General features: G+C 33.4%; 1 protein-coding gene across 1 annotated transcript in view; it reads right to left on the bottom strand.

Moving 5' to 3' along the window:
* Window positions 1-19,573, bottom strand: part of Adcy2 (adenylate cyclase type 2 Ac76E) — a 123,065-nt gene extending 103,492 nt beyond the window's left edge. The window contains exons 1-2 of the mRNA XM_089594451.1: window positions 19,357-19,573; window positions 17,773-18,225 (exon numbers count right to left, since the gene is read on the bottom strand). Of these exons, the coding sequence (XP_089450577.1) occupies window positions 17,773-17,785 (13 nt within the window). The 5' untranslated portion in view covers window positions 17,786-18,225; window positions 19,357-19,573. The remainder of the gene's footprint in view (window positions 1-17,772; window positions 18,226-19,356) is intronic.
* Window positions 19,574-19,828: the final 255 nt, after the last annotated feature.

Below are 19,828 nucleotides of genomic sequence, written 5' to 3' on the forward strand. Positions count from 1 at the left end.
GTAATAAAGTTGTTCGAAGCAGCTCTGAATTAAGGGGGGGGGCTTAAGGGTTAAACAACCCCCCCAATTTTAATTTTGTGATTTTTCAGTGAAATAAACTTCTAGATAGCATATTGTTCTGTCGAACAGTCTTATTGTCTCTATCTACTAGTTAAAGACGCGGAAAAGATAATTAGACAGAATAATATTTAATGAACACCGAATACAGTGGTAGCAAAAAAAATTTGCATCAAACAGTATTTCGATAAGTCTGTTAAATCTAAATATGAGTATATCCGCGGAAAAGAACTGCTTTTTACTCATTTTTCACTATAATGGGTTACGAGTGGAATGGGAAAAAAGTTCGGCTTATATGATTATGTGACGAGTTTATTTGGTTTTTTTCTATCCAATTAGACAAAGTTGAAAACAGTGATTTAAAAACGTATGTAAACAAATTAGTGAATGTTTATTCTGATGCACTAGCTATGGGCTTACTTAAAGAGGTTATTGGTTATCGTCATATTTTATTTTCTATTAAGTTTTAAAACTCAGATCTCGACGCACCAAACTTTTATAGCGATAACCCCCTTAACGAGCTATGTCAACTGATTGCAATGGTGAAGCAAGAATTTGGTAATGATATTAAGGTAAAAGCAAAATATAGTTCATGAAACGTGGAAAAAATAACGCCAACGTTGCTTTTTGAATGAAAAAAAATTACCTAAAATTTTTCCAAATGAAATTCCAGCTCTACAAGTGTATCTGGCTATTCATGTTAGTAACAGTGAAGGATAAAAATCATTTTTAAAATTTCATTACATAGAAAATAAATATCAAATTGTACGACACAACGTTGATTATTATTACTCGGACTACTGTCGATTGAAAACAAATTATGTTAGAAGCTTTGATGATATAGTTTAAAAATTTGCTATCGATGAAGTCCGCAAAAATCATCTGTAAATAGCAAGTATGTTTCACAATTTTCTATTGATATTTGTTTCATTATTTTTTGTAACTTTTTAAAAAATTACTTAAATGAAACATATTCTTTATCTTGTAGCTTAACGATAAATATTTCTGAATGATATAAGTATTAATAAAATGTTTTTCATGAAAAGATTTTGTTCTCAAAATCACAAATTTTTATTTATTTTTTTTTTTTATATTTTTATTTTGTTGGTAAGTGGTTATTGTCATAGTTTTTTTAAAGGAGGATCCACACTTTTTTCTTAGCCCTTGGCCTCTCAGACCTTTAATCCAGCCCTGGTTCAAATATGTGTTTTTGTCGTAAGGAGTAAATTAACAGCAAAAAATTAAAAGATTTTAAAATTTTCACCACTGCTGAATTCGTTGAAGAAGTCCATGCACTTGATTGTAAAAATAGGATTTGTAAAAGGCAAATACAATTTGAGGAATCACGCATTTTTTATAAACACTAATAAATAGGTCATTTCTGTTCCTCAGTATTTTTTTTAAACTTTGTTGAAGTCAGAGTGAGTGTATAATAATATACAATCTTATAATCCTGACCATAAGAAAAACTTTATATATAGAGTACTTCATTAATAATGACAAATTTTTTAATGTGTCAACTGGTAGGCATATTCGTAGTAATTGAACAACAGCTTTTTTTTATTTACTCATTAACATAACCATTTCCGTGCTTTCCGTATTGTATTGTATTCTCTCAACGACCAAAAGAAAAAGAGAGTAGTTTTAATTCTTAATGAGTCTCATAGAGGCCATAAAACGGTTTTACGGAGAGAAGGAAATTGTAGCACTAAACATCCGTTGGCTACATTTTTTTCGTAATTTATTACTAGATACTTCTCGCTCGCTACTTGTGATTGAAAATCCGTTTCTAGTGTGTGCTGAGTAGTTTTTTACTCAATTTATGATTGACTTGGTATTTCAGCATTTGACTGCCGTGTTAAAGCGATCATGAAATTTTACGAGTGAAGTATGAGAACTTTTATCATGGATTGCGTAAATCAGTGCAGCTTCACGTAACTATTGAAGAATCGCAAGAAGAGTTTGCGACACACGTACAATCCATGCGCATAATTAAAAAAATAAAAAATTTTATTCAACATTGTTTCACAATACAACTAACGTTATTTTAGTACAACTTTTTTTACGGTCGTGCTTAAAGTTTAAATATAATATTAGTAAACTATTATACTATATATAATTAGTTAATTATAATATTATAAAATATATAATATTGCCATACAATATAATATAGCAACTTAAAGACAGGAAAACAAAGAAGTTATAATACTGTATCAGGAACTTAGAGATATATTAATAATTTTATTAAAGCACGGATGCAAAGGTATGAAAATAAAATTTATAGCTGTAACAAAATACAACCATAAAATTTTAGAAAAAATAGATTTAAAAATAAACTTAAAAGTTGCTTTTGTCTGACCAAAATATAAAAATATTGACACCATGATAAAAAAAAAGCTGTAGCTCATCGGTTTACAAAGCAATCCATCTCCTTTATTTCATGAAGAATAAAATAAAATGTTAATGAACAGTTTTTAATGATCACTTAATAGCAGGAGTAAATTAGGGCCTTTATCATCTTAACGAGCTGTAAAAAAATTTCAAAAGATACGTTGAAGTTAAATTTATCTTAATATTTAATTAATATATAAATTAATTATTAAATAAAACTTCTCTAATCTATAACCCAATTATTGAAGGCAATTTTCAGTTAGGGATTGTTTCTAAGATAATTTATCAATAATTGGGTGAGTGAGGGAGCGCATAGTATAGGAACAATACTAGTAGATGTTCATGTACAGCACTTTCTGAATTTTTTAGGGTAAAAAAATACGTTAAAAAATTTCTTCAGAAACCTTATAGCGTATTTAACTAGTAGCACTTTAAACACTTACATATTCGAGTCCGCATGATTTTCAAAGTAGTAAAAAAAATCGTAAAATAAGTATGTACTAAATATAGTATGCCATAAATGGATTTACTCTGGAAACTGGAGTTAATTTCCTAATTAAAGTATTTATTGTATGAAAATTATGTAAAAAGTGGCGTCGTACTCATGCATATTTTTTAAATTGTATATGGTACACGTATTAATCTCAAAAACTTGGAAAAACAAAGGCATGATCTTGACAACACCGACAACCAGACGATGACTCTCAATGTAATATATACATAATATTTGTGTGCTGCCTCCAAATGTTGGCAGAAGCTTTCCTCCAAACCTTTTCTCTCTTTTTCTCTCCTCTCAAATTCTCATGTTAAATTTTATTTATGACTCGACACATGTACAAGAAGTCCCCTTGCTTGCTATTTATATTATGAGACTCCCTGAAACGCCGACTGACTGTCTTTCTTTCTATGTATACCCAAGTGCTAATATGGTTCGTCTTCATCCAGTCGTTTCTAGGGGAATCAGCATATATATTGTACTGTGCACATGTTTTTAATTAAAATACATGGTATGGATATGTACTACAACCCGCTAAAAAAAAAAAATAATAATAAAGTAAATTTTATTTCATACAATTTCTGATAACTGAATTATACACGAGTTGAAAATGTGGTGGACCACACCCCTAATCACACATGTATGAATAACGAATTTTATTTTTGGTTCTAAGGTGATTCAACGGTTATCATAAATGTATACGTCAAGCAGATTTTGGCATGAAAAAACCAGTTTAAAACACATTCAATAATTGTATATAAAATAAACACAAAGTCGCACAACAATGAATAGATTCTTAGCTACGAGTTCCATCGGGAAACTTTAGTCGTGAAGTTTTAACATTGCATTTGTGCGTAGAAAAACTTACCAAGCAAGTCATGATGAAGTCTATTGTAGAGTCGCATTTTCAAAACAAAACTTTACCTGCATGTGGTGGCACGCTTTTATACGCACATTCAAGGATAAAAACTCCGAAAAAACTTATTCGCACGTGATTATATTTGGCTTATGCATTACTCATCGTGTACATAATTATGAGCTCTTTAACAAATACTCAGCCTGTATAACGTAACACACAGGTGGTAATATATTTATTTTACGTTTTGTAATTTAAGCAAAAGCAAAATTGAAATGAAGGAAATATTTGACGATGGAAGCGCGCCTTGGATTCCATTAGCGTGCCACAAAAGACTCTTCTTTAATTAACAGAGTACAATCGGACTGTGAGGTCAAGCTCAATTGATCCTTAGAGTGCGGCCAGCTCGACACTCATTTGGTACAATTTGCACGCGATGCGTGCGTGCGTGTGTGTACAAACATGAGCGATTCCGCATAAAATTATTATTCGTCACGTCATGGTTGGAGAAATTATAATAAATTTTTTTTTCTCTCTTTAACGCTTTTCAAACTACTTTCGTTATATTTTTTACATTGCGTCAAAAATGAGAAATATCGTGGTCAGTTGGAAAGAGATTGTCATCAAATTTTGATAAATTTTTTTACTTTCGTGGATTTTTTTTTTTTTTTTTTAAATTGAGATGATTTTTAACAAGAGCAGTTTGCATAAAAAATCCTTACATCACAGTAAAAAATAATAAAAAACACCTCAACGGGATAAAACATATCATCCTCATCAAAAGTTACTTACAATTCCAAGGTACCTATAAAATTAAAAAAAAAAAAAAATGACCAGCCAAACAATAAATAACCAATCGACAACCTTTAACGTATTTTTTTTCATACAATTTTTTTTTTTAAAGCTTTCTTACAAACTACCTTAAAGGTTTTTTAATTACTTATACCAGCATCTGCTAAAAAAAACTGCTGCCAAATTTGGGTTATTGATTCGTTGTGAAAATTTGAAACTAGTCCTAAGAAAAAGTTACTCGACATTTTTTCAATGATTCTTCTTTTTTATTTAAATGAAAAAATGACGTACTACTCTATTGTACCGCCAAGGTTAAATTAAAATACAAAAAGTTTTAATGAAAAACATCAAATATGAGTCTTGTGAAGTCAAAGAATAATATTCATATTAAACATTACACACAATTCATCGCATCCGGCTAGATTTTGTTGTTATGCAAAGTTTTTGTTTGCAAAAAAAGTCTTTCAAAGCTCGATTTAAATTATTACCATATTTGATCTGACATGATTCTACAAAAAAAAGTTACGGCTTAAAGTACAGAAATTTTTTTATAATTTTGTGTAAAATTTAACATGGCGTTATGAATTCATTGAAAAGCCTGTCTTTGTTGTCTTTTTAAAAACATTATCATTTGCGGGTTGAAGACGTACAAAAAATAAATTTTATTTTTCATAATCGTACAACTGGTTAAAAATATCGCCTACAAACAGGTCTTTACACTGAAATATTTGGTTATTTTCTACCTCAGTTGTCCAAAGCAACAACCTCAATTCCAACGATACCTTGAAAAAAAAAATAAATAATACGATGTATGTACGCTCAGTTTCAGTCATGGTCCTAAATTTTGGAAATTACATGGAGCGCAGTATATGTTTTCGCGAGGTCGTGTCGTAAACTTATTATAGATTTCACAATTTCGTTTTGTTGCATCTATAGTATCGGTATGACGGTACACGCATAAAATCAACCTGTAAAATTTAAGCTAATTTCATTATAAACTAATCCACTTTGATGCAGTTACAAATTATCGATCGATTGTTACAGCGAATAAATGTATGGGTGGTAGTATATTTTGTAAATTCACCCTCCAATGGTAAATTTTTATTTCGAGGTTTAAAAATAGCAGTTCCATTACCTTTTTATTACACTCATTTTCAGTATTTATTAAAAAAATTATAATTCACATGAATTTTCTCTGAAAAACATGTTCAAAAATTCTAAACACCAAACATCCCATGGAAGACATGTACGCGCACTAATTTGTTTCACTCAAACACAGTTTACCAGTTATCATCTCAATTAAAAAGATGAATTATCTGTGACATCCTTAATTTTCCTTGTACCAGCTCGTGTCTCGCAACAGGTTATCCCCTTTAACTAAATGGACACAAACGCTATGATCAAGATAACACGTTTAGTTAAAAATAAAAAAAAAGCTCCTGTAAGTTTCTACGCTAATTATATCCCTCACCTTTTCTGTTTTCACAACAGTGCCAATTGTGAAAATCTCAAAGTAACTCCTCGAAACGGAAGAAATCCCATAACACAGTAACAGTTTCTTCCGTAAATATAAGCAGCCCCTGTTTCTCGGAGCGATTAAAACGTAACTACTTGGTAGTTTTCCTTGCACTTTTTTCTTTGCCTTTTTTTTTTCTTTCTCAGTCTTTGGAGGGAAACATAGCTGCAGGCTTTAAGAAGCGTCTATTTTCCTGTATACTTTCCCCCTTGGGATTCGGGTACACGTGTACTACCACAAAAAAAAAAAAAAAAACGTTTGCTCGCACATTTTTAGAAACCACCCTTTTTTTTTCTTGTTGAAAATGAAATAATTTCAAGTCATACCTCCAGACACGAGATGGAAAATGGATAACAAAAGAGAGGGAGGGGGGAAGCGTTTAGGGGCACGCTTGACTTTGCAACATGTTTGTATACCTTCCTGCCGTTTCTAATTAATTAGAGATGATAAACGCAAGGGGACAGACACGTAAAAACCCCAGTAGACTCTGCGCTGCTAATAGAAGTTGTTTGATCTCGAAGCACACGCATAAATATACACAGTATACTTGGGCATGTAACACACCGTTGCTGCATGATTAACTCGATCTCACCCATACTAATTAACCATGTGGCAAATCAAGTGCTTTGCACGAGTATACCGCGAGGTAATGATGATGAGGGTACAATGCCTTTGGGCTTTTGATGTTTAGAAACGCGAGAACTGGATGGGCGAGTCAGGCGCTGTAGCTTTTGGGGGACGGAAAACTATGGTTTTGAAAAAAAAAAAAAAAAAAAAAAAAAAACTGAAACTTTCATACCAGTGTTTATAGCTTCAATTTTGTCATCGTTGTAAGTATGATATACGTGTCAGAACAGCGTAAACAAAAACAACGGTCGCAAATATGTGTTCAAGGTGCAACTTTTCCCCATACGTGGCTTTTATAGCGCATTATTTCCATACAACCGAGCGCGACACCGTGAAAGGCCAAGAGAAATAAAAGCGAAGGGAGAGCATTAAAGGGTGGCGAGCCCAAAGTTTTGTACCGCAAAGTTGCCAACGCATACACACACCCGCGCACACCTTGCGTAACCTACATTAGCCACGGCAACGAGAAATTATTGTGGAAGCATTGGAGCTCCTCCTCGGGAGACAAATTTTCCGTACACGCGTGCATCCCCCAGAGAGCACAGCTGTTACCTTCGAAAAATGTGTGGATATGTATATACGTACGGGCTCCCAAAAGTGTCGTGACTTGTCCAAACATTTGGATGTTGCTTCACCCTCACCCCCTCTGAGTTTGTGTTTTTCCCCCTCCCGTGCACTTTGACGTGAAAAATTTCATCGTGGAATTGTCAAGGTGCGCAGATAAATGAGTAAGCAAAAGTTTACGTAATCAATTAGCCATCCAACTCCCCCCACTCAACTGTTGATACAGAGACTCATCTTGTCTTCGGTGTATGATAGGCACCCTCTGAAAATTACTTTCCATCTCGAAGAAGTGGCAGAATTCAGGTAACCGTATGAAATTTTTTTTTTTTTTTTTTTTTCAATTAATATTACATGTCTAAACACACATTTTGACAAAATAAATAGAGTTTTTTTTTTAATGGAGCATAGAATGATAATCCAAAGCTCTGTATGCATCAATTTTCAAGTTTCGCGCATTCTCCAGAGTTGTCACTTCAACTCGTGTTATTTTTCAATGAGAGAGTGTTGATGTCGATGAACCAAGATCAGCTTCAACCGATCCTACGACTTGGGAACAGATTCCCAAGTCTTTAAAATTGTTCGTAACAAAATGTGACTGTTCAGAGTCACCTTGAGTAGGTATTTTCAATCGTTTCGCAGCTATTTTTTATTTTATTTCATTTTATTTCATTTTGATTTAATTTTTGCTTAATGGGTCTTCTTGTTCTATACTTATTTTGAACTTTTCAGATTCATCTCAACTCTTATTTACAGTTACAATATGTAGAGTACTACAGACTTACTATATGAGTAAGTTCAATAGTACATGACGATAAAAACGAGATAAATGAAAAAGGATAACGTAATAACCGTGAAATGAGTGAAAATTAACTTATTCATTCCCAAAGCAGTCAGTTGATCCGCCCCGAATGGAAACTGTGAGTTACGGTATGTGAACGATTATATGATTATATGGATCTAGTCTGGATCCATGGTGTTCGCAGCTGTAGAAATATAATATATAATAGTGAAATCCTATTAAAATATGATGAAATCAGTCTTTGTCGAAGAGTAGGTTTCACAGGCTCAAAGCCAGTGGCGTTCTACTGAGCTAAACAAATAATAAATACTCATTTTCAAATCTTTATTGGTTATATGGAAGTTCCATTATCACGTGATGTATATCCTAGTCAATGCGGATCCATTATGGATCCATACCTACATACACAGTAGACACAGACTAGACCCGTATAATGGATCCACTGTGGATCCAATCGTCCAGTATCCAGATTCAGAAAGGATCAATACTGGGCGGCTCATGGAAAAACTATAGCATTACATGCCCAGAATTCGCTCCGTGCAACACTTTGAAACAGCGCCACCAACGGGGAAAATTGTTCATACGTATACTCATTAAAGCACATGTACTTCTTATGGAAAAAATTTGTTTTTCAGCACAAAGCAGTGAAATAATTACTGTTGGCTCGAAACCTATTAACAACACTAAAAAAAAAAACTCAACTTAGTTGTAAGAGGTCCGCTAATGCCTCAAAAAAATATATGAAGCGTCATGGGCCATAAGATACTATGTTATTTTTATGAGTAAGTACCACCGCTTTACCCATGTAGGTGGCGCTGTTTCAGATTGCTGCACGGATTATGGATAGCGCGTGCCACACATGGAAATATCGAAAACAAAACTGTTGCAAATGTGGTGATAAAATGTAGACATGGATAAGGAAAGTATAGTTAATGAATGCGCGCGTTACATTCTTACGTGAAAATTGTAGTACGAAAACCTGCAAAAGGTACGAAACCCACTGTCAAGGTAAAGGTGAGAAACACTTTGTGATACAGATTTATGATATGAATATAAATGTTCATATATATATATTCTATACGTGCGATGCAACCAGGTATGTCAAGTTTGCGAACAATGGGTTTAATCGACGGCACTTCTTCGCGGGCAGCGTGGTAGAGGTCGCGAGCCGGCACAATTGGCTCTAAACGCGCCGCTCATTTGATATACAATTTGCACGCTATGCGCGCACTACTGTCGTTGTCTTCTCCCCCTGTCCCTCGGGCTTGCTTTGTGTACATGCGATTATTACATGTACGTTTTTAACTTCGAGTCTCTTCACCCCACCCCCGTTCCCCTCGTCCCTGTGCATGTTTACATTTGCTTTCCTTCCCTCCTGCTTGAGTATAGGTATACGCTGTTTGAACCCTGCGGCGTGTATAAAAATATGTACACCCTCTGGCTCCCATCACTGTATGGGATCACAGGTTATTTTTCGATTTTTTTTTTTTTTCATCCATACTCTGCTGGTGTTTGTATGCATTTTTCGTCACAGTGAAAATTTCTATTGAATTGGGCGTGACGTGGATGGTGGGTGGAATTTTTCCATCGATCTTAGTCGTTCTAACAAATGGAGCCGGAAAATCGTTTTTGAATGGGTGGTTTTCTTGATTTTTTCTTTACAACTTCTTTCATTTAATTCTTACAAGTTGTTGTTCAAAAGCTAGGTGCTTATGAAAGTGACAAAACTATTCCCGCAAATAACATTCTTCAAGTTTTGCTAAATTTTTGATAATGTTTATCCGACCTTTACGATACAAATGGCCAAAGTTTTGCTTAACTGATAAAATAATTAAAATCAAAGCCTGTCCTCACTACGAAATTTAATAACTTAATGCAAATATTTAAAAACTGAATGGTCTGTATAATAATGTTTTATTTTGTTTAATATTTTTAAAAATTAGTCGTAACATGGCTGACACCCGATTCTCTAATTTTCTATGAGTGTAAATATGCAAGTATTAATTCAAAACAAATGATGATTTAAAGGCTTAAAATTTGATAAAGAGATAAATGATAAATTGTAAGCCCTTTATTTTTCTAAAAAATTATAAAAAATAAATACACATTTAATTAATGTTCGGTCGGTATGCAAAGACACTTACGTAGGTTTGGGTATTAAGTGTCATAACAAGAAAAATTCTTTATAAAGTAGGATTAATTTATTAAAGGATAATTTTTTTTTATTAAGTAGGATTAAACATTATTTTTATCTCAAGTATATTATCTTAAATACGTATCTAATTATACTTATTATAATTACTTCGAAAGTCGTAAAGTATTGCCAAAAATGAAAATTAGACTTTTTTTTATCATCTGCGCATGCGCAGAAGACGGCAGATCATTTTTGTCTCGATTTTCTTAGAATCTTAGGGAGCCTGTACATGAGAGACTTGCACTTGCAGGTTCAGATCAGATCGCCATAAGCCCGTGTGAGTGCGAGAGAGAGAACATATTTTCTTGCATCTCTCTCGCACTCGCACGGGCTTATGGCGATCTGACCTGAACCTGCAAGTGCAAGTCTCCCATGTACAGGCTCCCTTAGTCGTCAACAAATTTTTTTCATAATATCAATAGATTTCTTATAAAAAACAGTTTGTCCATAAATTTTGTTGTTTGAAATCAATCGCGTACTTTTAGAGTTATAGTCGATTTCTTGACTATTCCTAAGCAATTTTTCTAAAAAATTAGATGGATGATCTTAGTGTTTCTTGATTGAAAATGAGTTTGACATATTCTCTGATCAACATAATCTCTGAGTTTCATAGACTTTTGTAGGGTAGTTTTGAAGTGCCTAAGCCACCTTGAATATACGAAACATCGAGATCAAATAACAACTTTCCAAAAGTTTTAAAACTGCTGCTACAAAAAAGTACAGACGTAAGAAATAGGTGGTAGGTAAGTCATTCTTGTTTCCAGTCGATTTAAAAATAAGCCCGATTATAAGCTTCGTCAGCCTGCTCCGAATCAATTTTTACTTTGGTGAATTATTCGATATCCTTTGGGACAAAGATAATGATGGTAGTGATAAAGAAAAAGAGAGAACATTTTTTTTAATTGTATCCATCTAGACATAAATATCAATTAAAACCCGAGATGCAGACTTTTTGTCATTCTCAAATAGATTGGTATGATTTTGCAGTTTTAATTTGTTGAAATCCTTCGAGAAATTTATTGTTAAGAATAAAAAAAATAAAAATGAGGCCATGAGTCAGTACGTGTGCAAAAAGTTATTTTAAAAAATGTTAACTGGTAAAATTTACATAATTTACGTTGTTTTTTAATGTTATAATACTGGATTATTGGTCGCAACCTTTTTCTGAAAAATGCAGTGGTACGTAAGCTTCTTATTTGTGTTTTCATACTGTTGCCATTTCGATATTATCGAAAAACCATTTGCACCGTTCACCCTCTTTCTCTGGTCGTCTAAGGGAAGACCAAAGGAAAACATAGTTGGACTTTTTTGTCCAACTTCTGCAGTTGCAAATTTTATATAAGCAGTCAAGTTATACTATTTATTTGTTAAAATAACACAAAAGATTGTGTTATTTTTAATAAACGTTTATGTTTAATCAAAAAATTTTATAGTTAAAACTTGTATACATCAGACTTTTTTTTTTTTTTAGTATTAAAGTACTCATAGATCTGTATTTAATTCTCAAGATCTAATATGTTTATAATATACCCAAAAACTACTATTTATTTGTTAAAATAACACAAAAGATTGTATTATTTTTAATAAACGTTTATGTTTAATGAAAAAATTTTAAAGTTAATACTTGTATACATCAGACTTTTTTTTTTTTTTTTAGTATCAAAGGACTCATGGATCTGTATTTAATTCTCAGATGAAATATTTTCATAATATATCCAAAAACTATGTATTTTTAAATTTCAACTGTTTCACTCAATTATACAAGAAAAAAACGTTTACTTTTTTTTTACTATATTAAAAATCTATCAAGTAGTTTACTGTAATAAACAATGACATCACTCAATATTATAAATATACGTGCTATGGCCTATTAACGAGATTTTCAACTTTTTTTTTTTTTTTTTGTTTGCGAGCAATAAAATGAAATAAACGTGTAAAAAAGTAATTTAAAATTGAATGAATAAATGAAGCAAAATTATTATTTATTGCATTTGTCAAATTGTAAAAAAAAAATAGAGTCGGAATTAAATTAATAAAGTGTTATGCTAAGGATGAGAAAAACAAGGCATAAAAAATGCCCAGAAACTACTCACGAAAAAAAATTGCAGTGTACAATGATTTGTGACACGAAAAGGGAGATGTTGACTGAGTGGACAATCATTCAAGCCAGTTCAGTTATCTTTTGAGATAATAATATACTCTAGGGGTTGCGAGCTCTAGATGTCTTGAGAAAAAACACATTGCATTTGAAGTAGATGTATGTCATTTGGTGTAATTATTTTGTAACTAAATGTGAATAAACGAATCTCGTATTGGTTGAAAATAAAGTTTTGTCATTAATCTCTTGGACCTCCGTGTGGAGAAATTAACGGTGAAAAATGGCTAAGTACTTATACAACCATTTATAAAAACTGTCCGTTCGTACGAGAGTAATGTACGTATGCATGTAATATCAGTCACATCTATAAAGGCGAGCGGACGATTTTAATAATTCAAAGCTTGAAATTACTTTTTTAGCTTATGCATGATTATTCATGAACAAAATTTAGTACACATTATTTTTTCATTTAAATAAGATTTTTCAATTTTAAACCCTTGGATTTTATGGGTCAATAATTTTTTTTGTTTTCCTATCTTGTAACCATAATAATAATATTGTAATCATAACCGCAGATATATTTTTTATTATTATTATTATCATGCAGTAAAAAGAATAACACATTATAATAATATGACAAATATTTTTAATAACTTTTTTTTTAATTTTAAATTATTTTACAAATAACGATAAAATAAATTATTGCTGTGAAATAAAAACTTTTTTTTTCAATTTCTGAAAACTAATTAATTGTAATGTTTGTTAATATTATTAGAGTAAAAAAGATGTATTGAATTTTATGTACTTTGTATTTCTTTTAGAATATTAATTGGATTTTGATTACGTCTTTTATCAGTATCAGAACTAAAACAATTTCACTTATTCCAGAACTAATACATAATAACAAAGACAAAGGCAAAAAAATCAACTGTTTCATAAAAAAAAATCGTATAAAAAGAATGTAATGAATGTTCATTTAAACAGTTGTTATGAAACAGGGGGGACGGAAGTTTACGTAGAAAACGTGTAAGTATAAAAAAAAAATAGCCAACAAGAAATGCAATTTGCTTTGAAATTTGTTTAATTTAAATGAAACGGATTAACTAAATTAAAAGGTAGTGGCAGAGGAAAGCCACTAGCACTCCTGGGATTATTGATATTATTTTTAAAATTAATTAAGTCAGCTCTCTCTTATCTTCCCCTTTTAATCTACACCTTGCATTATTTTTAAGCTCTTCTGGAACAAAGTTCAAATGGAAATAAGACCATCTTTTTGTTTTTTGATGAAAATTTAAATTCAAGCGCGCAACAACGACGTTTTTTTTTTCCTTTATTCAAACTTTTTTCGTGCACTGCATGGTGTTTAAAACAAAATGAGGTCACCCAAGATGAGAACTTGTGTACAAAATTCGAAAAGGACTTTCATGTCCCTCGCCCGTGAGAATAAAATCTTATGCGATCGCACGAATTTCCTTGCTTGTTTTGAGTAAAAAAAAAAAAAAAGAACGGGATCGAACCCGAAACGTAATTACCATTACTTAAAATCGTCCCTCAGACCTACTCAAAATCGTTAAGCCCTCGATGGGTGTACACCGTGAGTTTAAGGAAGTGCGTGCGTAGCTTCATATAAAAACGAAGATCATAAATCTGCGGGATAAGAATGAAAGTGCCTACCGCTAAAGCTGTGTTTATCCCCGTAGAAGATAAGGAAAGGTATAGGGAAGGGAAAAAAGGAATCTCGAGGGAGATGTTGGCACGCACACTTTGTCCCCCCTTTGTCGGTTATACAGATCCAACTGGTGTACACTATCTCCTTCAAGGGACGAAAACAAAAAAGAAATAGTGATAGTAATTTGAACTAACCATTGGCCGACTCCATTAAAGAAATTCGCCCCAGGTTTTATCATATACTAACTCACGTTGGCTTTTTATTCGCTTGTCATGTGTTGTATCTATGATCTCCTGCTTGATTCCATCTTCCGTGAAAGTGCGTGTTTTTGTGGATTATTTTTGGTCGGTGTCAGTCGTATTAAAGTAGCACCCCTCGGGAGCAGATACACATTAACGATTACGTTTTGATGAAACTTCGCATGCATTCAAAATAAAATACAATGAAATTTCTGTGGTCTCATGACATCCCAGATGACGAAGGTAATCGATGGCTTTTGCTATCGACGTTTGATGAATCGCATTAATTTGATTCTTTTATCACGAATTACGCGACAAAAATACCGATGACTTTGTAACCAACACTTTGTCAATTTATAAAACGATGTCTGAGAAATATTACCGATCCTAAAAAACGCTGATTGAATAGCTGTGAGGTCTTAACAGCATTAAACTTAACTTGAAAAGACGACACTACAAACGTAGGCTGATATAATACTACGATGAACCGCTCATTGATTTCGTAAAAATATGAATTTTTTTTTTTTAATACAAATCTTTGAAATTCCAGATGTATACTATTGTTGTCATGTATCGAATAGGTACGTACATCTAACTTTTATCTCAAAGCCAACGTTTCACGTGGAATACCAAAATAAACATTAAATATAATTACACTTGACCGTAAGGTATAGTACTACCGATATATCGCTAGACAAGTGCATAACTTAGTTCAAAAATAAGTGTCGAGATACTCTAAAACTGCTGTCACCTTACCCTGGTAGACTGCATAAACTTGCGAGAAACTCGTCCACATGTTATAAGTTCATTTACGGATGTACTTTGACGAGTTTCTAGCCAGCTTATGTAGTAATTTTCTACCACAATAGTAGTAGTTATCAATTGATTATTATTAAACGGTAGCTACTCCTCGTTCTAGATTTGAAGGATGTTGGGCGTAATTAAAATAATTTACTCTACGATGAAAATGTTCCGGAAGTTCATTTGTAAATAAACATTTTATTGATGTACGTAACAAGTTTGAATAAAATCACATTTACAGTTTTCGAGAACAAAATTCATGAAATTTTACCCTTTGACGGCATCTTTGACGTGGGATTAAATGAAGACTGTGTGGGGAGAATTAATGTTGTAGAAATACCAATTCAGAAAAACCGATATGTTGTAAATAAACACTTGAGTGATGCAGGTGCCAAGTGAGTCATGTCTGCAGTTGAGAGTATATTTCTCTGAGCGTAAAAGCGTGTATTTACGAAAATTTATGGCGCACTTTCATTTAAAAACTACAAGATAAACTAGATTATCAACTTTCAATTTTTTATCTTTGCCAACAAAAAGTATTTACGGTATTTAGCTGCGAATATAAGAAAGTTAAAGATTTAAAATACATGGTGCAATTTTTTCAAAACGTGTTATTGATGTACTGTTTGTTTATGTCGAGTTAAACACACGAATGAATTTTTTGTAATCGAAAGAGCGATTTTTTCGGGCAGGAATACTACAAGCTCTTTCAACTCGGAGCCTCGAGGGCAGATTTAACAGTCAATGAACTTCATATGGATATTTTGTAAACCAAATAAAATTTTCTAACATATTGTAATACGTATTGTAATTGATGTGAGAACGAGTGACGAGTTAAAATTTTTCCGTCGTTGTCAGCGTCGTCTTTCTATTGTCGAATACCGAGTACTTCTGGAGTTACGTTTTTTTTTTTCGGGTTCGTAAAGCTCTGGCTCGCACTGTTTTCCGACGAAGAATAAGAGTAAGTGCGTAAGTTTATCTAATTTGGAATTCAAGGGCGAGCTCGTTGACTTTATTGGTAAAAAATGGACTAAAGTGCTCTGACGGTTCCCTGCCCTGGCGACACTTCCCATATTTATTACGGCACTTACGCTTTTTTTACCGGTGAAACTTTTTTTTTTTCCTCATCATTTCATTGATCATTATGTGATTGTTGTTAAGAGCTCGAATAAAATTATAAATTTCGGAAAACACCATTGGCTGTGGAATTTTCTGACGAATCGATTAGTGTGAACAACTTAATTTCTTTTAAAAAATAACATTAAGAGTTTTTTTTCCGTCCAGTGGGACGGCAGACTTGAGTTTTTTCATCTTGGAATTAAAAGAGGAGCCCATTGACTTTTCTAAGTAAAGAAGCTTTAGGCGCACTTACAGCTATTTTCCAAGAGGGATGAGTTTTGTGAAATCAAAAACATAGACGCCACTTATCACATTTTCCGTCGGAATTTCTGTTGTGAAAAGAAAAAGATCATGGCTCATTTGCCCTACAAATAATTTCTTCGTTGAAAAATGTTAATATCATTATATTTTGTCAGTACAAGCAGTTTTTGGTGTTTTTCTCAACTTGGCTGTGTCGATACTAACACTTTTTTCCACGGAATGTAATAACAAATTAAGATACCGATAGTAAGCCTGAAAAGAGCTCGTATATCTATTATTCCAGACCAACGAATGAAATAAACAGTTACACTCAACTTCTTACACGTTGAGTACTTGGATATTTTTAAAAAATATTGACGATGGCCTTATCTAAAATCGTTAAAAAAAATCAACCCCAGCGCAATTAGAATGGCATGTAATATTAAATATTACGTCACGCACTAAGTGCGCAAAGCAGATGACTTGCGCAGATATAAACATTTTCACCCAAGCAAGCCGAGGTTTACGACGTTGCACTAGTGTGATGGCCACCATTCACGCGAATTTGGGCTTTGGGCCTCGCTTTGGGCTTATTGCGCGAAGAATTTACTTCACATGCTAGTGCGTAAAAATTTTCTTTACGCACTGGTGCGAAAATCAATAATTTTGTACATTGTAGGCAGGTATGAGGAATGACTCGTTGTTTTCTAGACCCTCTCTTTTGAATAATCGCGATACCCCTTTGTCATCGGATCTCAACAGGCCTATAGTGGGTAAGGAACTGCAAAAAAAAAAAAAAAAAAAAAAAAAACCAAATTGAACCTGAGGCTGATCCGTTCATTTAAACGTGTCTTGTAATAATTATCCAATTAAAAATATGGAGATGTCCTTATTTATGCAGTTAAAAAGTGTGAATGTCGAGATATAGTTTCGTTTGGTGCATAAACTGCGACAATCAAACCACTAGATCACACGCAATTATTAATCAGTGACTTACCTTCTAGCATAAAGACGAAGTTAAGCATTGAAAAAAAAAAAAAAAAAAAAAAATAGCTGTAGTAATAATTTTTCTAATCCCATGATATATAGATAGGTACTTCAAGTTACGCATGTATCATTTAATATTATCACTTTTAAGCGCACGCCTCGATGAAAATAATACCCTCGTTTAATGTTCCGTTCTACTGTTGGGCTCCAATCTTCCGGAAGATATTCGCGATCGTTAAACGAGCAGCGGAGGGGTCGAGAGAGAACCAGGGAAAGGGGATGTCTCGTACAAGAGAAATAAATAAATAAATTAAAAAAAAAACTCACCTCCTTCCTCCATGACAACGGAGCTGTTTTTCAAAGAAAGTCAAACGGTAGTCGAGGATGTCGGTGATGGTTACTGATGGTAGACGACTTCACTGATGCGTAAACTGCGCGGCAACGATTGGGCATCTGTTACTCGGCGAGTGCATTATTCCGTAGATAACAAAAGTTTACCATACGCTGTGTCCTTTTTTCTTGCCGAGTGTTGAATTTGCCGCAAAGATTTTACTATTTCACTCTGAAGTACATGACACGGCTTTTTTTGCACAAAGAGTCAACTGATCTTCAGAAAATGCGTTTCATCGACACTCCAGGTGTGCTACTTCGTCAAGCGTGCCTTTTGTTACTGGGTATCAGCGTTTTCATATCGATGATTCTACGCTCTTAGTGAATGGCCATTGACATTGTACAATGTAAATATGGCCCCTAAAAATTTACGCGCTCAATGGCCATTGGCTACAAGCGTGGTAACACCAGATTAAAAATCCTTCTGGATACACATATAGTATGGAAAAAGTTGTAAATTGAATGAAATTCGCGAGAGAAAAGTTTTGGGTGAGAATCAAAAGCCCGAGTGCGGAGTTTCGGACTCAAGATCGAGTGTGAATTATATGTATAATCATGCAGGTGTACAAGTATAGGAGAGAAAGAGAGCTGATGTTGCGCGCACGAGGGAGTTCAACGGGACATTTAATCCACAATGAAAAATAATTCGCGTCAAAGTGCGTCGCGCCCCTGTGTGTTTATGGCTGACTGTATCATATTACTTTTATTTTTAGTTTTGGGATTTCTTTTTTTTTTTTTTTTTCGTTTGTTTCACTTTACAGAAATAGTATGGGTACACTTCTCTTTGCGGGAGTATATTTTTGCACGACAGTTGTATAATCTTTACTTTAATGGAAAGTATACGTGTAGTGTGTAGGAGGATTTGATAATTTGTAAATTGGTGACGATAACTTTCGAAAGATCACAAGTATTGAAATTCATGGATGCAAAATGTATTCGGTGACCGGTAAACTGGAGGGAGAGCGGGGAGGAAGAGAAATATTTTTAAACCAACGGTTTGCTTTTGATTCCATTCCAACGAATATTTAATAGCTAGACCGTTTACTCCGATTGAGATAGAATTCACGAATATCTCTGCTTTTAGCATGTAATATTTGATGACAATATTTTAATATTTGGTAGAAATTTATGCCTAAGGCATATTGATTTTGTCATTCTTACAAAACTTACTAAAATTATAGAACTTTATTACATAAAGACAAACCGATGCGTATTGATATTATATCACATAATGTCACATACATTCAATAACATTTTTTAGTTACAAGTTTTTGATAAAAAATAGAGAAAATAAAGGAAGACCATCACTGCCCTTTATTACTTCGTATGACAATTTACAATAATTCTCTCTCTCCCCCCAGTTAGCGATTTTTAATCTCCCTCTCCCTGTACCATATTATAGATAGGTGCATTCACTTGTTTGTTAACAAAAGCGTAAGAGTTTAATCTTTTAGTAAAAAAAAATACAAGAACAGACGAATTAATAAATATTGATTCTTAAAAATAAGCCTATAATCACACCTCCGCTCGTACATCCGAAAAATAACAATGACAATGAGTTACCGTAACTTCCAAGCACAACGATCATCAAAGCAAGTAAGGGCAAAAATGGCGCTACAACCGTATACACAATAAGACAGATATACTCTGCCGCACACAACGCACATCCAAGCAGATGAACGAGAGACGAAAGTATATAGGCGCGAGTATATTATTAGGCGCGATGTGACATAATCAACCGACTCGTAGCTCGGGAGGATTGCAACTGGTGGCTGCCTCCGACATCGTGCTCCACGCGAGCTTTCTCTCTTTCTCATCCCCCTCTACTCTTCTTCTCCAAAGCTCGGCTCTCTTCCGCGCTTCGATCTGTACACGAGCGATTCCGCGAAACCTCGCGGGGTGTATTATACACGGCAAACTTTATTCGTTTCATTGATATGTCGGAACTAAATGTACTGTTTATTGCTGTTTAATAGTTCAAATAATACTTAAG

This window comes from Copidosoma floridanum, unplaced genomic scaffold (assembly GCF_036245765.1).
Source record: "Copidosoma floridanum isolate Cflo_tuat_1 unplaced genomic scaffold, Cflo_Japanese_pri ptg000021l, whole genome shotgun sequence".
NCBI classification, from domain to species: domain Eukaryota; kingdom Metazoa; phylum Arthropoda; class Insecta; order Hymenoptera; family Encyrtidae; genus Copidosoma; species Copidosoma floridanum.